The 21,416-nt window shown below is 32.9% G+C and overlaps 4 protein-coding genes across 11 annotated transcripts; 3 read left to right on the top strand and 1 right to left on the bottom strand.

Moving 5' to 3' along the window:
• Positions 1-2,505: 2,505 nt before the first annotated feature.
• LOC122394947 (importin-4-like) lies at positions 2,506-7,543 on the top strand. Its single transcript, XM_043392142.1, has 15 exons — positions 2,506-2,646; positions 3,019-3,105; positions 3,188-3,295; positions 3,365-3,517; positions 3,578-3,763; positions 3,836-4,127; positions 4,197-4,351; positions 4,429-5,026; positions 5,102-5,337; positions 5,410-5,621; positions 5,706-6,046; positions 6,120-6,295; positions 6,367-6,575; positions 6,682-6,992; positions 7,106-7,543. Exons 1-15 carry the CDS (start codon positions 2,593-2,595, stop codon positions 7,237-7,239), a joined length of 3,252 nt encoding a protein of 1,083 aa, XP_043248077.1. The 5' UTR covers positions 2,506-2,592; the 3' UTR covers positions 7,240-7,543.
• A 1,144-nt stretch (positions 7,544-8,687) lies between these two features.
• LOC122394950 (phosphoserine phosphatase) lies at positions 8,688-10,791 on the top strand. 4 transcript variants are annotated; one of them, XM_043392150.1, is made up of 6 exons: positions 8,688-8,814; positions 9,627-9,773; positions 9,898-10,032; positions 10,115-10,260; positions 10,343-10,504; positions 10,581-10,791. In XM_043392150.1, the coding sequence occupies exons 2-6, from the start codon at positions 9,634-9,636 to the stop codon at positions 10,667-10,669; spliced, it is 672 nt and encodes a 223-aa protein (XP_043248085.1). In that variant the 5' UTR covers positions 8,688-8,814; positions 9,627-9,633; the 3' UTR covers positions 10,670-10,791. The 4 variants fall into 4 exon arrangements, with proteins under 4 accessions (XP_043248085.1, XP_043248088.1, XP_043248086.1 ...); XM_043392153.1 differs by lacking the exon at positions 8,688-8,814 and adding an exon at positions 9,175-9,256; XM_043392151.1 differs by lacking the exon at positions 8,688-8,814 and adding an exon at positions 9,236-9,354.
• A 61-nt stretch (positions 10,792-10,852) lies between these two features.
• On the bottom strand, positions 10,853-16,234 carry LOC122394948 (ubiquitin conjugation factor E4 A). 3 transcript variants are annotated; one of them, XM_043392145.1, is made up of 15 exons: positions 15,523-16,234; positions 14,455-14,847; positions 14,049-14,372; positions 13,786-13,979; positions 13,596-13,706; positions 13,258-13,458; positions 13,054-13,171; positions 12,806-12,982; positions 12,594-12,739; positions 12,357-12,506; positions 12,000-12,243; positions 11,768-11,930; positions 11,496-11,700; positions 11,254-11,429; positions 10,853-11,186 (listed from the first exon to the last, which is right to left on the bottom strand). In XM_043392145.1, the coding sequence occupies exons 1-14, from the start codon at positions 16,084-16,086 to the stop codon at positions 11,291-11,293; spliced, it is 3,129 nt and encodes a 1,042-aa protein (XP_043248080.1). In that variant the 5' UTR covers positions 16,087-16,234; the 3' UTR covers positions 10,853-11,186; positions 11,254-11,290. The 3 variants fall into 3 exon arrangements, with proteins under 3 accessions (XP_043248080.1, XP_043248079.1, XP_043248081.1); XM_043392144.1 differs by having other exon boundaries at positions 10,853-11,429; positions 15,523-16,233; XM_043392146.1 differs by lacking the exon at positions 15,523-16,234 and adding an exon at positions 14,928-15,179 and having other exon boundaries at positions 10,855-11,429.
• A 301-nt stretch (positions 16,235-16,535) lies between these two features.
• On the top strand, positions 16,536-20,976 carry LOC122394949. 3 transcript variants are annotated; one of them, XM_043392147.1, is made up of 8 exons: positions 16,536-16,638; positions 16,716-16,864; positions 17,215-17,508; positions 17,589-19,457; positions 19,521-19,706; positions 20,041-20,213; positions 20,588-20,697; positions 20,836-20,972. In XM_043392147.1, exons 3-8 carry the CDS (start codon positions 17,446-17,448, stop codon positions 20,889-20,891), a joined length of 2,457 nt encoding a protein of 818 aa, XP_043248082.1. In that variant the 5' UTR covers positions 16,536-16,638; positions 16,716-16,864; positions 17,215-17,445; the 3' UTR covers positions 20,892-20,972. The 3 variants fall into 3 exon arrangements, 2 of the variants coding, with proteins under 2 accessions (XP_043248082.1, XP_043248083.1); XR_006258946.1 differs by lacking the exon at positions 20,041-20,213 and having other exon boundaries at positions 20,836-20,976; XM_043392148.1 differs by lacking the exon at positions 16,536-16,638 and having other exon boundaries at positions 16,650-16,864.
• Positions 20,977-21,416: the final 440 nt, after the last annotated feature.

Genomic DNA, 21,416 nt, shown 5'->3' with positions numbered 1-21,416 from the left:
GTCGACCCCATAACTGATCCTGTCGCGTCCTGAAATGTCGCGGTGGCGCTTCATTCTGACATTATCGCAGTCAAATAAGAGAACGAATCATATAAATCGTACAAGTACCCGTAATGCTTCTCCACGATCCTATTCGACCCAGAGAATCGAGAGACACGATTGCTTATGTAATAAATTACAAAACACTGCGCTCGATAGCGAATCGCATGTGGTGTCGGCTTGATTCATCACAGACATTAATTACGCATTAAGATTTTTCTCCCCGACGAAGGCGTCACCTATCGACACGTACAATGACGTAGCGGACGATTCCCTTCGTGTGCATTCGTATATTAGAAATTACGAAGTTCGTATTTAAAAATTTTCAAATGTTTAATGATTATTTTAAAAATTTTTCAATAAAATACCTGTAAGTCGCCTAACGGATGTAGTAGTATTTTTATGCCACGTACTTCTTGGCGCCATTTTACAAGGTCACAGGTAGACGTCCTTAAAAGCAAAAAATGAACTATTTTAACATTTTACTTATTATTTGTAAAATAATACTGTTCTTCGTTAATCAGTTGTGTACAATTAAAGACTCGAGTGTCAAATTTCCTAACCTTACATCTTTTTATTAGTAAAATCGACGTCGACATTATTTGGGCGCCAAAAAATGGCGGGAAATGGCCAAGTATTTTTTGTCTCGTGAAAGCCGGTTTCTTGATCGATTTTTATTGACAACACGCGATCCCGATACTAAATTGGTACGAAAAGAGCTCGTCTGAGGTCGTCTGGAATGCACGTAAACTAGAGGACGAATATGCACGAGGTGCAAGAGGAGTCACTCAACGATGCCGCTGACAGGCTATCCGCTGTCTTCTGGTTGTGCTTCGACGAATACAGCGTTTCTGCGATATTTCTCGAGATAGATCGTACATCTTATCCACGAAAGTTATAAGTACATTTTCTAGCATAGCTATTATCTTAAAAACCAGAAGAATAACGATACTATTCACCGATACTGCAGAAAATGTAACCGAGCATGGCAACTTTTGCTGCCCTCTATGAATACATTATGCATTCATTGCGACATCTATCTCGATGTAGATTTTTTTAACTTGAAACCGTACTTCTAATAATTACCATCCACTTGTAACGAATCTAAGGAGCCACTTTCACTGCACATAACTTCGACGACGAGTGTCGGTTCTTGAGCTGTGACGGGCGTAACTTACGATACATTTAATCTATCAGATAAGTAAACGGAACGTAATAACCGGGTTTTAAAGCTGGTCCGGAAGACGGGAAATCGGGACGATTGAACAACAATTTGAAAAATAACGACGAAGACGGAATGACGGTTAACATTTTCCACGAATCGGGGCGTACGTAGTTTTTCAAAACAGCGGCCCAGAGAATTTCGGAGACTGCATTATCTCAAGGCGCCTTCGTATCGAAACGTTCACGAGAGGAAACGACAGAGCGGGCACGAATCGAAACGAGGGTGAACAAGGAATAGAGAAAGAGAGGAGAATATGGAAGGAAGGAGTTTGCTCTAAAATAATAAACTGCTCAACGCGTTGCGAGACTTTAGGCGAAGTTGGAACAAACGGTCCGCGTGACTTACACTGTACAGGCACGAAGATAAAAAGATCTGGTCTTACATTGCCAACAATGAAAAGGAAACAGTTGTTCGCAAATTTTTTATATGAAAAAAAGATTAATATTTAAAAGTGTACACTTATCTTGTTAATTTTAAATAAATATTTTTAAATTTTTAATCCACAAGGTTGTCTTTATTGCTCGAACTACAATCGTGTTAGAAAAAATTGCAAAAAATATTCTTGCAAACAGATTCATTAGAATAAAGGATCGTACTTTCAATTAACGCAGGATCAAAGACACAAAGCTTGAATTGATCGATAACTTTATCAAATATTGTGTATAGTTACAGAAAATGTACAAAAGTTCGACCGTTTTGACTCGAAATAAGATGTTTTGTGCTTCGTTAAGGCTATGTAGAGAGATTCTTAGTTGCACGAACATTGACTGTATTTCGCGTGAAAATTGTTGAAAATAATAGTCTGTAATACTCTAGTAATAATCACAGCTATGAATAGTACCGTTTGAATTTTAATTAGCATGATACGGCACTTTAAATAATCATTTTACACAAAAAGATTCAATGCATTGCAATTTTCTGCGAAGAAGTAAAACTTCGTACTCGCTCGGTAATAAATACGCTTGAAGCGCCATCTACGTAACTCAAACACTGTACAGGCAGTTGAAGAATTTTCGTCGTTCGTAGCGGCGATATATCTTGTTTAAGTAACACAAAAGTCAGTAGACGCGTTAAAATATATATCCATAATAATTAAGTCGTGTACTTTGTTTGTAAATGTTTTTATTTGTAAATTAAACAAATTATATGGAAAGAAAAATTGATCTGGAAATAAATTTTGTTCGTGGTTTATACATGTAATATCGCGCATGAGCATTGAAATATCATATGGACGTCACCAACAGGTCAGAGCAACGGTGGTAGACAGCCGGCTACTTTGTTCGGAAGTACTATTAAATACATATTTTATTATTAATATTAACTCGATAATGGAGGAAATACTATCGAAGTTACTTGTAGCTGATAACACAACGGTCGAACAGGTATGTCTAGAAAAGTGACTGCTTAAAACAGGAATAAATTTTACGATGTTTAAAACGCGTGTTCGCATCGGCTGATAACCATTTTAAATGCTGTCGAAGTTATTTTATTAGATTCGCGTCAGGAATTTTAATCAACGATGCTGTTTTTTCTGTACATTGTGCTGTTTATTCTACGAAATAAATTAAATACAGCCTGTATCGCTTTCCCTATTGTTACCACCCTCATAATTTAATATGCGTGTCAGGTAGCTTTAAGCCTTAATAAAGACGAGCTGCGCTTCATTTATTAGCATGTAGCTGTCAGGCACCTACACACAGACGCTCTTATGTTTTACATAACTCAACAAAATATTGTACTGATGTAATTTCCAGGGAACAGCTGAACTCACAGAGGCTATTAAAAAACCGGAGAGTATATCAACATTATGCCAACTTATAGTGTCGTCGCAAAAATCTCAGGTTTGTACTTTTGCTATGTAAATACCCCATTTGGTAAATATAATCATGAATCCTGTAAATCAAGAAGATTATGTATGTTTAGATACGACAATATGCAGCTGTATTGCTTAGAAAACGTTATGAAAAAGGAAAACATTGGCTACAATTACCACAACATATACGCAGCCTATTTAAGACAGTAATATTGCAGGTAATAATATTTAAAAAATCACGTTTTTAAAACAAATTATATGTAATTATATGATTTGCATTGTTTCAGGCATTGGTCAATGAACCAGACAAATCTGTAAAAAATGCAATTGCACAGTTAATAGGTTTAATAGTCAAGCACGAATTGCCTACTAACGGTTGGCCAGAAGTTTTACAGTTTGTTCAACAATTAATTACCAGTGAAAGTTTATCTGATAAAAAGGTATGAAAATTCTTTGAGTAATAGATGACAAATAAAAACTAAGGAACAATTTTATTATAGTTGGGAACCTATACTTTATCAATTATGACAGAAATGGCACCCGATACATACCTACCACATGCAGAGTCGCTGATGGGTCTCCTGAATCAAACTTTAAGTAGTCTAGACGATTTAGGGGACCCAGTAGCATATTACGTTCTACGGACATTGCAAAACCTTGTTCCATTAGTTCAAGGCTATCAGATGGTAAGTTTGTACAATGATTACAAACTTATCAAAAATAGTGTTAAACCTCTTTTATGATAAATTACTTTTAAGATGGTAAACGCGTATCATCAAATGATGCCACTAGTAATGACCACAATTCAATTTCGTATTGCTAACAATGAAGATGGTGTACAGTGCTTTGAACTAATAAATGAACTATGTGAAAATGCAGTTGCTGTGATAGCACCTCACGTCAAACTGCTTGTCAGTATGTGCCTTGGTATTGCTAGTAATAAATCGTTAGATAATGCTCTTATAGTCGAAGCTGTTGATTGTATTGGCTTGGTAGCCAGAATAAAGAAGAAAGCCATAATAAAGCATAAGCTTGTTGAACCCATTATAGGTAAGTTATATTACATGTATGATTTTATATCGTTCTGTAGGGATATAATTTCTTACGACGATTTTGTAGACATGCTGTTCAATCTTATGTCCACACGACCCGAGGACGAGGACGATGAAGTTTATTTTACCGATGATGAAGACAATACACTCGTAGCTTGTGCCGCGCAAGTTTTGGATGTACTTGCACTTAATTTACCTCCAGAGAAATTAATTCCTCAATTGGTATTATTTAAAACGCATATAATCGTTCTCTTTGTAAAATATTAGTTTAATGTTTTATTTCTATATAATTTTTATAGTTGCGATACATAGAACCTAGTCTCCAGGGAACAGACATATATGCAAAGAAAGCATCGTATTTAGCAATGGCAGTGTTAGCAGAGCGTTGTTCGGAATACATCCGTACTAAATATCTTGAATCTTTCTTGCGTTGCACTTGTCAAGGGATTACAGATTCCATTACCGTGGTACGGAATGCTGCTCTTTTTGCTTTGGGACAATTCTCTGAATATTTACAACCAGACATTTCTCAATATTCTTCGGAATTATTGCCTGTATTACTTGAGTATCTTGGTCAAATATGTGCTCATATTAAACAAGAGAAAAAAGCACCGCCCTCGGTCGATCGTATGTTTTATGCGTTGGAAATGTTTTGTGAAAATTTGAATGAAAGTCTTCTACCATATCTGCCGACTTTAATGGAAAGGCTTTTCGAAATTTTGAATACCGACACTCCGATTCACGTTAGAAAACTTTCATTGAGCGCTATTGGTTCGGCTGTTATGGCCAGTAAAGAGCACATATTGCCATACTTTGAAAAGATCATTTCCATTCTTGATAGTTATCTTATGGAAAAACCAACGGAAGAAACTATGTGTCTCCAAGCACAAGCTATTGGTTCGTATGTTAAAAAGTACACTTAACAATTAAGCAATGCTTAATAATATTATTGAAAGTTAATCGATATTATAGATACTCTTGGAATAATTGCAAGAACGATAGATGATAAAAGTTTTGCACCTTTGGCTGCCAGGTATCTTAATTTTGGAATGAAATTACTAGAAGAAACCGAAGATCCCGATTTAAAAAAATCTATTTACGGATTGCTTGCCTCGATTAGTACTGTAATGAAAAAGGAAATGGCGAGTGCTTTGCCAAAAATGATCGAACACATGATAGTCAGCATACAAAGCTCAGAAGGCATAGTGGTATGTAAATTGTAAAAAGAGTACTACCGATGCAATGATATTTTACAATTATGTCGCTTTATTTTTTTATAGGCTCACTATAAGGAAGATGAGACTTCTCTTTTTCCAGTGTACGAAGATCTTAGCGACAGTGGAAATGAAAATGACGAAGAAGATATTGAAAATACAGATAACGAGGAAGACGATGACGATTATGATGTGACGCGTTACAGTGTGGAAAATGCATACATCGATGAAAAGATAGGAGCAATTTTAGCCTTAAAGGAAATCGCCGAACATACGGGGTAAAATATTTATTACTGACATATTAATTGTACACGTTTGATTATATCATTTTTATATTTATTATTACATATAAATTATTGTAGAGAGGAATTCCTGCCATATCTACAAAAGTCTTTTGAGGAAACTTTTAAATTAACGAATTATCCACAAGAAGATATTCGTAAAGCTACCATTGAAGGTCTTTTACAGTTTTGTATTAATTTTTCCAAAATTGATAGTAACGAAGGAAAGGAAGCGCTACTGAAAGCTCTTTCTGTATTTATACCAAAATTATCAGAATTGATAAGACTAGACAACGAACGAACAGTAGCTATTAGAGGTTTGGATGCTTATTGCGAACTTTTGAAAGAAATTAAGACGGTTGTTCTTATTGGAGAAGGCCATAAAGATGCTATAATGAATTCTGTCACGGATGTTATGTCGGGTAAGTAAAACAAGTTTATTAAATTTTATTCTTTTAGTAATCGAATATGTATGCAAAATGTGGCTTATTATAGGTAAAACAGCATGTCAGGACGAAGAAGATGCAGAAGAAGTGGAGACCGAAGCCGAACAAGATGAATTATTGATTGAATGTGCGGGTGATGTATTATCTAATTTTGGGGATGTAATCGCTCCAGACGATTTTGCGCTTTATTTCCAAGCTGCATTGCCAATGCTTCTAACAAGATTGGTATGATTCTATCAATACGCGTAGTCGAACATTGGCTGATTATACGTGTAATAATTAATTAATATTTTCAGAAAAAGAATAAGTCCGAAGCACAGAGATCGTTTGCGGTTGGTACAATCTCGGAGTGCTTCTCAGGACTTAAACATACAGTAGCAGCTTTCGTTCCTCAGCTTCTTCCGACATTATTGAGACTCACAAACGATCCTAGTGCCGAAGTTCGCAATAATGCGATTTATGGAATTGGTGAATTAGCTCTACATGGCAAAGATGCTGTTTATTCGTATCCTTTTAATTTGTCATTTCAAATATTCTTAGACCCCTGTAAAGTAATTTTAAGGAAGAGCAAATGAATAAGATATTGAAATGTTTCTTAACAAAAGCCTCAGACATTATCCTGATATTTTGCAAGTTTTGTCAAGTTTGATCGCTAAAGAGACTCATGCAGGTGCTCGCGATAATGTTGTCGGTGCAATCGCACGACTCATTATTGCTAATTACTCCATTTTGCCTCTAGACCAAGTATTTCCAGTTTTTGTTAATCAGTTGCCATTGAAAGAAGATTTCGAAGAAAATAAGGCAGTTTTTAAAAGTATATTAGTATTATATGAGGCTGGTCATTGCATTTTACAACCACATATGCATATGTTGCTTAAGGTGGCACTCAGGGTATTACAAAAGGACATTACTACCGATTACGGTGTGTTACACAATTTTTTTTTTACTATACTATCAATTATTAATACATTATTATAATACGTATGTAACTACTACGATTAATATGTTTATTATGTATTTATATTTGTTGTACAGAGACGATCAGCTTTGTCGTGGAATTTATCAAATCTGCGAAACGAGATTTTCCAAATGAATGGAATTCTGTGTACACCGAACTGCCAACAGAAATTGGGAATATTGAAAACATGCTTCTTCAGATCTCCATATAAATTTGAAAACAACGATCCTTCATTGCTCCGCATTAGATAGTTATCAAAATTTGATAACGCATGCAGACTGATATACGAAGATATTTTTGTCGTAAAGAAAGTGACACAGAAGAATTGTTTCTTTCAACATCAGTTACACTCTTTTAAAATCATTTATATATGTATATATCGATTGGACGATCAATGTTAAATTCTAGTCTACCGACTTTTTCTTTCTTTTTTTTTTTTTTAATCAAATCGGTGATTTGAAATAAAGGATATACGCTCTCCATAAAGACGTAGGCATAAGAAATGTTATTAATGAGCGCACTTTAAAAATCGTGTCTCTTGTTTTATTATAATCAAGAATGTTCGTTATTATATGAAGCATTGCATGTACACATTGAACATAAATGTATTATTTGAAGAAATAAATCTATTGTGCTATATCCTTTTTATAAATAATATTTGCCTTCTTTATTTAAAAACTGTATTGTTAAAAATATTTGTACATAACATTACCAGTTAATCTTACCTAATGCAACTGGAAAATATTCACAAAACATATATATGTCCGATTTTTACCGTCGACAGATCCACTATATTTTAACTTTACAATAGATTATCATGTCTGTCTGAATTTAATTACGATTTCTTGCAATACAGTTAGGATTTAATCATTCCTCCTTTAATGCATTTTTATTTCGTTTCGAGCTATACATACTATAAGCAATGAAAAATTTTCACGTAAATACACGTTTTAAGACCCCCTAATCATGTTTGAAATAAAACAATACTTCGGAAATAAATCATTTGAATATAGTTTATCAAGTAAGACTTTAGAAATTATTTTCAAACGATTTATTTTCTAACTGTTCTATTATTTCAAATAATAATTCTTTAATTTTATAACACAGAATGTTTATTTAATATTTAATTCAATTTGTATTTGTATATTTTTTGCCTATATAGGCAAATATACCATGTTCAGTTTTATTACATAAGTTGTTCCACAACAGAGGTGTTCAGTCTCTGAGTTGTTCAGTTTAGGTGTTGTTCCCAAATATGAGATTTTCTTGGTCTTTAAAAAGACCGGTTTGTCCCTTGGCCGCCATCTTCAATTAAATTCTTCATCTCGATACGGTCCGTCTTGCTTGGGGGTTGGGGGAGGACTCCCGCGAGCGCCCCAGGGGGGCTCTTATAACCATCAAGGAGCACGGACCATGGAGAGTGACCAAGCGACATCTGTACAACATTGATAGACAAATTGTCCCCCAACATAAACATGTTTATGCAACTTTGTTAAGCAAGTGTCGCCCCCAGCGGACTGGCTGCTGATTGGCTGCTGCTTTTTGGGTCGCCTGCATAAAAGTGGCCACCGCTGACCAAATCTTTTCAGTACTCCTGGAACCGCCAGGGTTGTTACCTTTGAAGAAGAACTTCTTCATTATGGGTAACACCGAGCTAATGGCTGCGAATTTAAAACAATATAAATTTGATTTTTAATCTAAATCAAAATGAAATGTTGTCTAATACTTTTTTGTAGGTATTCATGAGCTCAACTTCTATTTGATTTGCGGTGTACTTATCAATGAGGTACATATTTTATTAATCGTATTTTAATAATCTAAAAATCTTTAAGTAACCTTAATCGATTGGTTACTCGTTAAAGAAAACATGTATTCTCTATCTAAGAAATAAATTCTAGTCCCCGTTATGACTCTAATTACAAAAATGAAAGTTAAAGTAAAATATTTACTCCAGTCTTTCAACACAAACTGAAAGTAGACATTTTATGATATCCAAAAAGGGGTCACTTTCGTCGACTTTTCGACGCATCATAAATCACCTACAATACAATCAATTATCGACAAATTTAACATGTACTCTAATAAAGATATTAACGAGTAAAAATTATGTAATTAAAATATGAAATGCGAGATACACGTAACAAACAACACCTTAAAACGAAATATGTTCATAAATGTTGCCTCTATCAATACCATACAGTTTCAGTAAAACTGTTGATCTCGATCATGTACGTAAATTTTCTTTGTAAAAAAAATTAAATTAAACGCGTAGATAATGTGCGAAATACAATATGTAGATGTCATAACGTAGATATGCTATATGAAGGTATCATAACCTGTAAAAATGTTAACGCTTTCCAATAACAGTAGAATATTAGACATTTTTAAAACATAAATTTTGATGATGTAACGCTTTAACGTGGCCGAAAGAGATTACAATAAATTTCCTGTTTCCGTGTAAAGTTCTCTTATTAACGACTAAGACAATTTTCACCAAATATTTATTTAGTGATATTACTTTTGTGCAAACAATTATCGATTTTTCCATATCTGACGTGATCAAAAATTGAAATACTCGTACCACCTGTTGTTGCCCAGAAATTAGATGGCAAAATTGGAAGACGTGAAATCTATATGGAGGAACGCGGATGCAGTTACATTTGATGTCGATTCTACTGTTATACAAGAAGAAGGAATTGACGAGCTTGCAAAATTTTGTGGAAAAGGAGACGAAGTTGCTGCCTTGTAAGATGTTTTTTTCTCATTTCTGTTGATTCGAATACTCGTGCGTTTTCAAGTCAACTTCTACAACACATACAAATGGTGATCTTAATTTTTCGTGGAAAAAATAAATTGAAAACGGTTTTAGAACCAGTCAGGCAATGCAAGGAAATGTGACATTTCGTCAATCTTTAACCAAAAGATTGAATATCATAAAACCAAGTTATATGCAAGTGAAGCAATTCTTATTGTCCCATCCACCAAAACTTACGCCTGGTACAATGTAAGAAATAATTTTAATCTGGAAAATATTACTATAATGCAATATTCTTTGTTTCTTCTAAAACTAATTAAGAAATTTTCAGAGCTTTAGTAACAGCCCTACAAGCTCATAAAAAGCAAGTGTTTTTGGTATCTGGTGGTTTTCACTGTTTAATTGCACCAGTTGCCACATTGCTTAATATTCCAATAGAAAATGTCTTTGCAAACAAACTAAAATTCTATTTCACAGGTTATCATTTATTATCTATTTAAATTTCCCCTTGATTAGCTTAATATGTTATATCTGAAAATTTAATGAATGCCACTTATAGGAGAATATGCAGGATTTGATGAAAATCAGCCGACTGCTGCAAGCGGTGGAAAAGCAAAAGTAATTGAGCATCTTAAAAAAGAAATCGGGCTTAAAACTATTGTCCATGTTGGTGATGGAGTAACAGATTTAGAAACTATTTCAATAGCAGACTCGTTTATAGGTATATCTCAATTACTTTAAATTTATATATAAATAATTTTGCTTATTATTTAAGATTAATATTATTTTTGTCTCAGGATATGGAGGGAATATAGTTAGAGAAAGCGTTAAGTTAAGAGCTCCATGGTTTATTACCAATTTCAACGAACTTACTAATGCTTTATAAAAGCAAAGAGATGATATTCTAAACGTTAAATTATTCGTAACGATTCAACAACGATAAAAATGTTTCAACGAACGTATAACATATGAAAATTTCATAAATCGATTTCGATTTAATCCATTGATAAAAACTAAATTTATGCTATATATTTCGATAATTGAAGTCAGTTTTATTTAAAATTCGTTTATAACACCTACCTCGGTCAAAATTAAATATAAGAAACTTTGTAATGTGCAATTTTTACATTCATCATAAAATAACAAACGTTTAGCTCTATGTTTACATTGTTACATAGATTATTATAGAACACGATTTTTTGCACAACATGCAATATCGAACGTTCTACAAAAAGACATCAATTACAGGACAAAATTGATATTTGTACATATCTATAATGAGAATTTGTATACAAAAATATATGCCCTTGTATATTATAAAATAACAAAATTTAAACTGAAAGACATAGACACATGGTGGGTTTGCCATAGATCACGTTTTGCTGTCTTTGTTATCCTGAAACCTTATGGATTTACTGTATTTATCCATTCCTTCACAACTGCGAAACTTGACAAATATGCTATGCATACGATCGATCACCGGCTGAGTTTTATTCTTGAATAATCACTAAGAACTTCGTTTCAATTCTTGCTTTTGTTGTTGCACCCATTCTCGTATTCGATGTTGAAGTTCGACATCAGATTTTACCATATCCAGAGTGAGGGGAGATCGATTGAATGGATCGGTTTGATCGCTTAGTAAATGCCTAAAGAATATCGATAGTAAATATGATTTAATATACTTAATCATGTTCCGTATTATCAGTATCAACCTCGAAATAGTTTGACGATCAATAGTTATTTTCGAAGATGGAAGAATAACAGGATCCATCATCAGTGTAGACATAATAGGATCCAGGAATTCTTCGGGAGCATTGACCAAAATTTCATCCTCCTCTCTCTTGTTAGTTGCAGCCGATGTTACCTTTTTTGCAAATTGATCCAAATCGCCTAATATACCCACACCTCCAATGCGAACTGAAATATTATTGATTTATATATTTTCTGTTCTTTTTACTGAAATTAGTCGCGCATAAATATTTACCGAGAACATTATCGGCCAATTTAAAAAGTTCAGGACTGTATGACCGACCGTCTTGAGAAACGGCGAGCGTAAAAGATTCACTGTGACTAAGATTTATATAAATTTCGCATATATTTAATACTAAATTAGCTGGATTGAATGCATATTCTTTCTGATCGTTCACCTGAAAACAAATCGATGTATTAAAACTCTTTGCGTTCAAATAATATGGATGCATGATTATACTTTGTACCTTAAGGTTCTTCTTGTTTGGTCCAACCAACTGAAGTAGTAAATAATTAAGCATAAAAGCAATGCGATCTACCATCGTTGGATGACAAAAAATAGATTTGATCTCTGTCGTTAACATTTTTAACGTCTGTATTGTTTTTCTACCTAATATGTTGTCAAATCGTGCAGTCATGCCAAGATGTAGAAAATAGTGAGCCTGTTGATCGCGTTCGTGTTGTGGTAATTTGTTCCATTCGCCACTTTCCCTTTCAATTTAAATTAATATCGTATTACTTAACAACAAAAAACTGTAGAACTCTATCGATTGCTGATCAAATTCAAATAAAAATCAGAATTTAATATTAATTAAATGGAATACCTTGCATGAAGCAATTGTCTCAACTGTGCCATGTGTGAAAGTGCTTCTTCTAACAGAAAAATTGCATCGTTCGTTAAAAGATTAATAAAACGCAAAAATAATGGTGGTTGAGCCGCGTCCATATTAGCCTCTGCTTCTTCGGCTAAAGCACTATAAGGCAAATATTCAAACTAAAGTATTGATATCAATTTGTACTTTATGTAAACAGCTTATGTATGTACTTTACTTTTCACTTACATGAAGTTATTACGATGTTCTTGGAGTTTCCATAAATACTCCATAACAACGTACATTGGTCGTCGATAATTAAACTTCTGTTCAAATTGTACGCTTTGTCCAGTCATTTCAATGCTTACAAATACTTTAAGTAAGTTGGCAACGATCTAAATTACAAAAAATATAATCTCATGAGAGAAAAATATTTTACGAATTCAGAAGCAATTACGTACATGCTGTCTATATGGGTGTGTCATAAATAATTGTTCTCTATGGAATGTTCCCAAATTGGATGTTGAAGGGCTCGTGGTTTCGTCCATTGTAGGTAAAAGAGCTTCTAAACCCTCTGCCAGACGGGCTCGTAAATGAGGATTGTATAATTGTTGTTGAGACTCCATTAACACTATAATCTAAGATAACATACCTAATTATTTTACTATATCGCGTTAATATTAATTTGTTAAACACACTTTTGGCTCACCTCCGTTAACACCGGGGACAAAAAAAATGAGCCTTGTTCTTCAAAAACATTTGGGTTAAAACGGCGCAAAAAACACAAAAATCTAATGGTATTTTCTACCACGAATTCGGGAATGCATCTAAATGCAAGTAATGTATTGTTAAAAACGAAAATTATCAATATGAATGAAAAAGATAGAACATTCAGAAGATTCTTCATAGATACCTCAGAGTATCTGGAACAGTTTCTGGCAAAGGAAATGTTACCGTTTTATATTCCTTTGGAGCATAATTGCTCTGTTTGCTATCATCAGCTTGTACATCATTTAGATAAACTTGCACTAACCAGAATGCTGTTGTTGCATGGAATTTTACCAGGAGTTTTAACATCTCTGGCGCTAAAAGACTTGCTTTTAAAGACAGATACCTATAATTTACGACAAATTATTCACAATGGTGTGTATAAGTTACATATTTAAAAAATGTGTTGCGTAACAAATATTTTTACATTTAATAAAAATAAAAAAAATATAATATTTAGATTTGAAAATAACAAGCTCATACTTAGTCATTTCTTCGTTCATGCGCTGGGATATTAATTCTGATACTTCTGAACTACCGCCAGTTTGTGCATCCTGAAATACTCTTTGTATTCTCACCAAATCATGACTTGTTCTGCAGTTATGAAAAATAATAATCATTTTGTTACAAATTTTACTCTCTTCCTAGAAAAATATACAGAAAGAGTACAAACCTTAAGAACTTATCTAATACTACTCTGTAGCCAAGGTCTAAAGCTCTATGAGTTAAAAAAAAACATTCTGTAGTAAATCCGAATGTCTTTGCTACTGGTCTCGTGTCGTCTTCTGATACTGGTATTAAACAAGTTTCAGAAGACATTCCTTTTAAATGTATAGTATGGTTTAAACATTCATTCTCATTATTTGTCTAAAAAAATAAATTAATCTTTATAAAATACAATGCTTCTCGATACCCATTTGTTAAATATTGACTAACCTCTGCAGCACAATATGTTGGATCTATTTTAGGCACTTTCGATTCGTTTAGTTTAATGCAAAATGGCTGACAAAGACGTAATAACACATTTCCCAGATTTAACATAAAACCATCAGAGACGCACACGGTGTTAAAACTCACGTCGGTCTGTAAATTCCAAATTTTCCCCCTACCCGAATTTGAATGAAGACAATTCCCTATCCATTGTAATGTTAAATGACGAACTTCCGCCGAACATTTTAACAACAAATGGAAAATCTTTTGCAAAGATTCGCTTAATACATCTAGGCCTGTCCAAATGTTATCTTCGATAGTAGAATTAGACTGCAATGCAAAAATTTAAATAAACGTACATAAAAAACCAGTGCCAGTTTGGAATTCGGGATTACTTTGATATATCACTTGCCTCGTGGAATGGCGTTTCAAAAAAATTGAATTGTTCTTCTACTGTTTTTGGTAAACAACTTAAACTAAAGAGTGCACCTAATAATGTATTTTCATAAGCACGACCTTGATTATCTTCAGGAGCATTATGATTAATTATTAATTTGGCTAGAGATTCATTCAAAGAAAAGAGCTGTAATATAGTAAACCAGTATTTATGGTACAAGATAAAATTACTCTGAGCTACTTCTTTGTAAATTATATTAAGAATAGGACTAAATGATGCACCAATTATATGGGCAGCATTTTCACTGTTTTCTACTTGCAATTCAGTTACAATACCATTGGTAAATGATATAAGTTCTGGTTTCAAACCAGCTACGTCCATACATAATGCGATAAATTGCTTGTGAACCTGAAATATATAACAGAGTTAAATTCCATTTCTCCAAATGTCATCTGTTCTTTCATCTTTGTAAACATTGAACAAGATACCATATATAGGATGCTTTGGAAATATGTTGCTAAACTTTGGTATCATCTTCCACTCTCTCAAAAAAAGGGTGATATAAACATAGGTCTGGAAACTTTTCCTCTTCGTGATATAAGCACTTGTTATTCGTCTCAACATTTTATATGAATAGCTGTAGAATTACAATTATTGTAAATACTTCTGTTAGAAGTAAATATCATAATAGAGCAAATCATCCTAATATCAAAAACAGCACATGATTATGATCTTAATAGATAAGATAGTCTTATTAGGATAGCTTATTCTAATACCAAGAGAGCAGAGTTTCTACCAAAGAAACCTTTCCTTTTCACATTTGCAATAAACCAGAAATTGTTAAACATGTTCAACGTATTTCTAAAACATTGATGTAAAACATATATTATTGCTGAAGAATATCAGTTTGAAACAAGTTTTAAACAAGTTGTAACAATTCCTAAAATACTTCACTGTAAAGAGAACGTGTTTATATCTTGAAAAGGAAGAGTTTCCACGCCAATTAAGGAGAATAGAATATGACACCAAAGTTTGGCAGCCTATTTTTGAAGTACCCTCTGTACAACTATATATGTAATATACCTCTTGTCCTTCAAACAGGTATGGCTCTTGTAATGCAACACCTGCATTTTGTAAAATAACCTGATGTATTTGACAGAAGGTATCAGATAATTCTAATTTATTGTTGTATCGTTGCAATCTGCAATAGCTTTCAAATAAATAAGATATTGCTTGTTCGTCCAATGTATGAGAATCACAGGGCATTTCCTGACAACCTTCCACAGGGACCAATTTAGACTCAAGATCGGGAAGCATTAATCGCTCGAAAACTGCTTGCTCGATCGTATCGACGTCAACAAATATCAATCTCTGCTTTTGATGATCGTTCGATTCTGTTGCGTATAATGTTATCCCAAATATGTCACCAAGTAGCTGATTAATCTGACTATTGATTTTAGAATCTTTGGAATTTTTTAAATCTGTGGGCTCCGTCGTATCGTGAACGTTTATATTCTCAGGCTCCGTAACATAATTGGTTGCATTATTTTCGTCGATAACCGTCTGATTTTGAGACGAGAATGACATGGCATCGTTGATGGTTGAAAACAATCCAGCGAATGGATTGTTGTTCACATTATCGCACATGGTTCTTTCGTTAAAATTCGATCACGGCTATTACAAACATAGTTGATGTAAAAATAAATTGCTGAGATTTAATTTTCAAGTTAAAAAGTGTTACAAACGAGACAGAATATTCTTGCAATTACTTCCCACTACTTCGTTCAATTCCGTTCACGGAGTATGCGTACAGAGTACGGTTATACGTATATCGTATAAAACCGAGGTTACGTTTATTCTTCGTGCTCCTATCGCCAAGAGACACTGACGTCGGGGACCATACTTTTTTTTGTCGCCTATCTCAGAGCTTCGTGTATAATCCGTGGTGCGTTACTTCACTGCGAAAATATCAAGATCAAGAAGGATAGACTCGCACTGGCCTTCTTTCTCGATTCCCCGAAGTTGCATGAATTACCGAGTTCACGTAACATGATTCGTGTGATAAGATGTGTCCAATTTCCCCACGAATCCGATAGTTGCTAAGGAAGTTCGTCGTTAGTAGTGTCGCCTGTCGATGCATTCGATTATGCCAAATCTGGCCACACTAGTCTAACCCAACCTGTTAAATCATTAATAACCGTAACGAAATTAGACTTTTGTATTTGCTTACTTACAATTAAGGTAAACAGTAACCGATTTGATGTTTTAATTTTCAGATCGCAAAGAATATACAAGTAATTAGCGGAATTTTTATTCTTAGATATTAATTTCTGTTAATTTAGTGCTTTTAACGTAGAATTTGTTATTAAATCAGAATCGTGTATTGGTCTCTCAACGTTTTTAATAAATACAAACAGACACTTTGGTAATCAATTTTCCTTATTTATTGTGGTATGGTTTGAAATACTAATCATAAAATATAAAATAGAAGTAAGTGATGGTTGATACTAAATAAAATTTATCAAATTATTCAAATCTTGAAATACTAAGAAGTTGTAAAACAGGTATCCAGTATACTAAGTTTATAGTTTCTGTTGTACAAATATTTACTTATGTTCGATTCAATTATATTTGTTAAATGTGCATTTTAATGTCCATAAATTCTATTTCAACTTTACCATATTTTTTTTTTTAAATTATTGTATAATGTACGACTATACTTATGAATAAAAACTACCATCATTTTCTATAATGCTTTATTTAATTTTTTTCCAGATTACTATGTAACATTGTCATCTAATTATTTTGTTCATATTTTTGCGAAAACGAACGGTATGTTTGTTAATATAATATTTTCTGATTGGTGTGCAAAGAAATATTTTGTTTTCTATCCACCTTAGACAAGAGCTATTATCAGGACAAATAAGTATTCTTTGGTTCATTTATGTTTGCTGTAAGTACATATTTAACATCATTTTTAGCAGATCTGTTTAAAGAGTTAAAAATATGGAAGCTCATTCATATATTTCATGTATCAAAATTAACGGAGTTCCTATCTTACCGCCCATGGTATGCATATTAATTATGTTGTATCATAATAATATTTATTGGATGATGTTTACCCTATAATAGGATTTTGTTATTTTCAGATGACTAAAGATATTAAAGAGGAAATGTCCAATTATAAACAAATTGCAATTAATATAGAGAGAAAATTGGCAATTTTACATGTTGCTCAGGAACATGACAATATCAATGCAAAAACAGTTAGGAAAGGATCTAAGAATTTGCAACTTAGAAAAAGAATTTGTAATTTGAAGGAGAATTTAGTTCCTTTTGAATGCAAGAGTATTGATCAGAATAAAAATAATGTTATGGCTATTAATGATATTTCAACAGACACTTCTGAAAGTCCTAATGAAAATGTAGAAAAAATCACACAATGGGATATGCGGAAGTTAGATACAGAATATAAGTCTGAATGTCAAATAAATCCAGAGTTGATTACTATTGGAATTGGCACAGATCATTGTTTAAATCAAGTAACATCAACGAAATTCAGTACTTTTAGAAGAGAGTCGGAGATTTCAAAACCACAAGTGCCTAAAACATTAGATATTATTCCATTGATATTGAGTAATTATAATTCCAGAGAAGATGAAAAATATCAAAGAAACAGTTTATCCAATACAGGGGATATTCCTAAATTAGTACGTCAAGGTTCTTATGTGCTGGATACTCCAAGTCCTATACTACTTGCACACATGCAAATGGAAATGTCTAGTTCGAATTCCGACCCTTGTTCAGAATATGTTCCAACAACGTGTACAAATACAATACGTCGGAAAGAATGGAATATTGCACAAGCCAAGATCGAGTGGCAAAATGAATCCAAGAGTAAAGAATTTGTTCCTCTAGAATCATACAGAATAGCTCCGAAACAGAAAAGAAATTTATATTCTAGTACCAATACCAAAATATGTAAATCAAATTCGTTGCAGTCGAAACCTGAATCTGTTTATGTAGCATATCCAGCTACAAGATCTGTTGATTGCATTCAAACAATGTTAGCCAATGAAAATGGTGACAGAAGTAATGCACAAACTAATTCCAATAGACACTATGCCATGGACCATAAAAATGAAAAGAAACACAGATTTCAAAAATGGAAAAAGTACAATAGCTCCTTTACTTTTCCATCAACGTACAAACATGGTGGTTCTTTGGAAAATTTAACCAGCAATGGTGTACCATTTTCCAAATGCACGGAGAGCGAGCATAATAATATTTCCATGAGTAATAATTTCACAAGAGAAATTTCAAAGAACACGGAAACAGAAGATTCTATGTCCAATTTAAAATCTTCCATTGCATCTGATAAACTTCTAACAGTTTACAAAAAGGTGCAGGAAATGCATAAAAAACAAATGAACGAACTAGTGTCTCGACAGCAAAGGGAACAGACACTGCTCCAGAAGGAGTTTGAAAAGCAACAATTACTTTTACTCACAGAAATCAGAAAATCCTTCCCGGAGATTTCAGTTCCGTTGCTCTCTGAAAACATTCTGTCTTCCGCTTTTAGTCAAGTTACTCCCAATGGAGAAAAACATTTCGAAAATAGCAACGATACTACAGAAAATATAAAAAACCTAAAAAGTAATTTACAACAAGAAAGCGAAATAGGACATTTAGGTGACAATAATGCAACTTTGATTCCATGCCCACTGGATTATATTTATCCCGAAATGAATGTTTGTAATTTGGAACCTTATTCTACTAAATGTTCACATTCAGTTGATACATTAAAGTTGAAATCATCGTGTAAAATCAACAATCCTGCAATAACAGATGAAAACAAAGACTCTGAGATGCAACTAGATAATAAGACTCATGAAGAGAAACCGGTAGAAGAAGGTCGCGGGTGGAAACGTTTAAACGTTAGTCGACAACTATTTCCTTTAGATAGTAAAACTATTCATGTACCAGTGCTTGATAGGACAATGTATGGGGAAAAACATGTAAGAAATCATATTTTCATTTTAAATTACAAGAAAAATCTTAAAACAGTTTTTATATTACAGGCAGAAGCAGCAAACGTGATCAATGCATATACAAGAGGCTATTTAGTACGTAGATTGATGCGAACAGAACGCGTGATTGCTTTGAAAAATACATATAAGGAAGCTTTACACTATATGCTCAAGCTTCACGTTGATGCACCTCTTAATCGGTCAGAAATTAGTTTTCTACATCGCCTTCAACTACAGGTAATATTAGCAGCAGTTTGATAGAATTATACGCTTCTTTTATATTTAGTAGTTTAATTGTTAAAATCTAGTTTTACTAGTTATACATATACATAGTAGTATAATATTTGTCATTTCCTCTTTATTATTCACATTTTATAGTTATTGGCGAGTAATAAGATGTAATAGAGCAAATATTTTATAATTGGCAAGACCTATTAAATCATTGTTAATTTTCATATATGGCTTATTAAAGTTACTATCTCGTTATCGGCCATAAGTAAAAGTAAAATCATGTTGAGACTGAAAACTTCCACTAAAAGACTGTTTATAAAAATTTTGTGATTTCTAAAAGTGCGATGCAGCTTCTATGAATATAGTGGAGTTATTTGCCCAAAATCCCGAGAAAAGAATGCAAGTAATAGCGCAAGATCGTGAAATCAAGCAATCTCGCATAGAACGTCCGATGTCTGCCAGATCATATTCGTTTGCAACTCAACGGACCTTAGCCAGGAAAAAACAGAAGGAGTATGACTCTGCATAGTACAATTTACTTTGCCCTCTGTAGAAAATTCGATAAATACTTAAGATGTAGAAATCTATCAAAACAAAATAAATTATTTCATTATTTGTTGTTACCATTTGCATTAAATGTATTTACTATCATAATTTTGTCAATTAGTTAATATTTATCGCGCATACTTAACGACTGGCTTTGTGCAATGCTGCTTCATGTTCTAAACATTTAGGCGGCTTCTTTTGTACAAGATGGGAATTCGAAAATGAACAATTATATGTATATTATTTCTATTCTTATGTCAATGTAGTATATAAGTATTTAAATTTTAATTAGTAATAAATATGCTGTGATTTATTTATATTTTTTTTTGTCTTCTTGTCAGGATGGAAGAATATCAACCAACTTCATTTGCACGTTCGTGTTTATCTAGATCTAGATGTCAAACTTGGACGTCTGATGTTAAAGAAAAACTTATTTCTCCAAACATTTTATGTAAGTTATTTCTTTTTAATGCAATGATTAAACTGTAAAATTCTTCTGTAAGATTTTTTTATTTATTTGCTTGCGTATTTGATTTGTGTATATTTATAGTAGACTACACATTCATAAAAAAAAACTTTTAACTTTCAGGTCATAGTATTAAAAGGAGTACTAGTGCTGGAACTGTAAGGAAACCATGGCGGTGAAACTACAATAGTGCCTTTTATTATTCTAGTTTTATTACGTTGCATACATGTATAAAATATAAAATGTAAACAAGCCCACTCCGTGCCTGAATTTTTAATAAATTTGTTTTATATTAAGAAATAATTTTCTATGTAATACGTATAGATTGAACTGTCCAATACAAGCTTAAAATATTAATCTATGACTATAATGCAAATAATTTTGCGCTAGTCAGTCCTGATGTTGTGCATCATTTTTTAAACAAAACATCATTGTTGCAATGTATATTAATAATTACCCCTTATTAGTCATTATTACACACATTATTGAAATCATAATCATTACTCATTTTTCTGATTATATTTTGCCCAACTCAGTCAAAAACCCTTATATGTCCAAAGACTTGATAAACTATATTCAAACGATTTATTTCCGAAGTATTGTATTATTCCAAATAATAATTCTTTAATTTTATAACAAAGAATGTTTATTTTTGGTCTTTTCGTTGACCAAACAGTCTTAACTTTGATTTTGAAGTTCGTCGT

The sequence above is a fragment of the Colletes gigas genome, unplaced genomic scaffold (genome assembly GCF_013123115.1).
Source record: "Colletes gigas isolate AHSC1104 unplaced genomic scaffold, ASM1312311v1 Colletes_gigas_Sc00005, whole genome shotgun sequence".
In the NCBI taxonomy this organism is placed as follows: Eukaryota; Metazoa; Arthropoda; class Insecta; order Hymenoptera; family Colletidae; genus Colletes; species Colletes gigas.
This window is presented reverse-complemented; position numbering and strand designations above follow the sequence as displayed.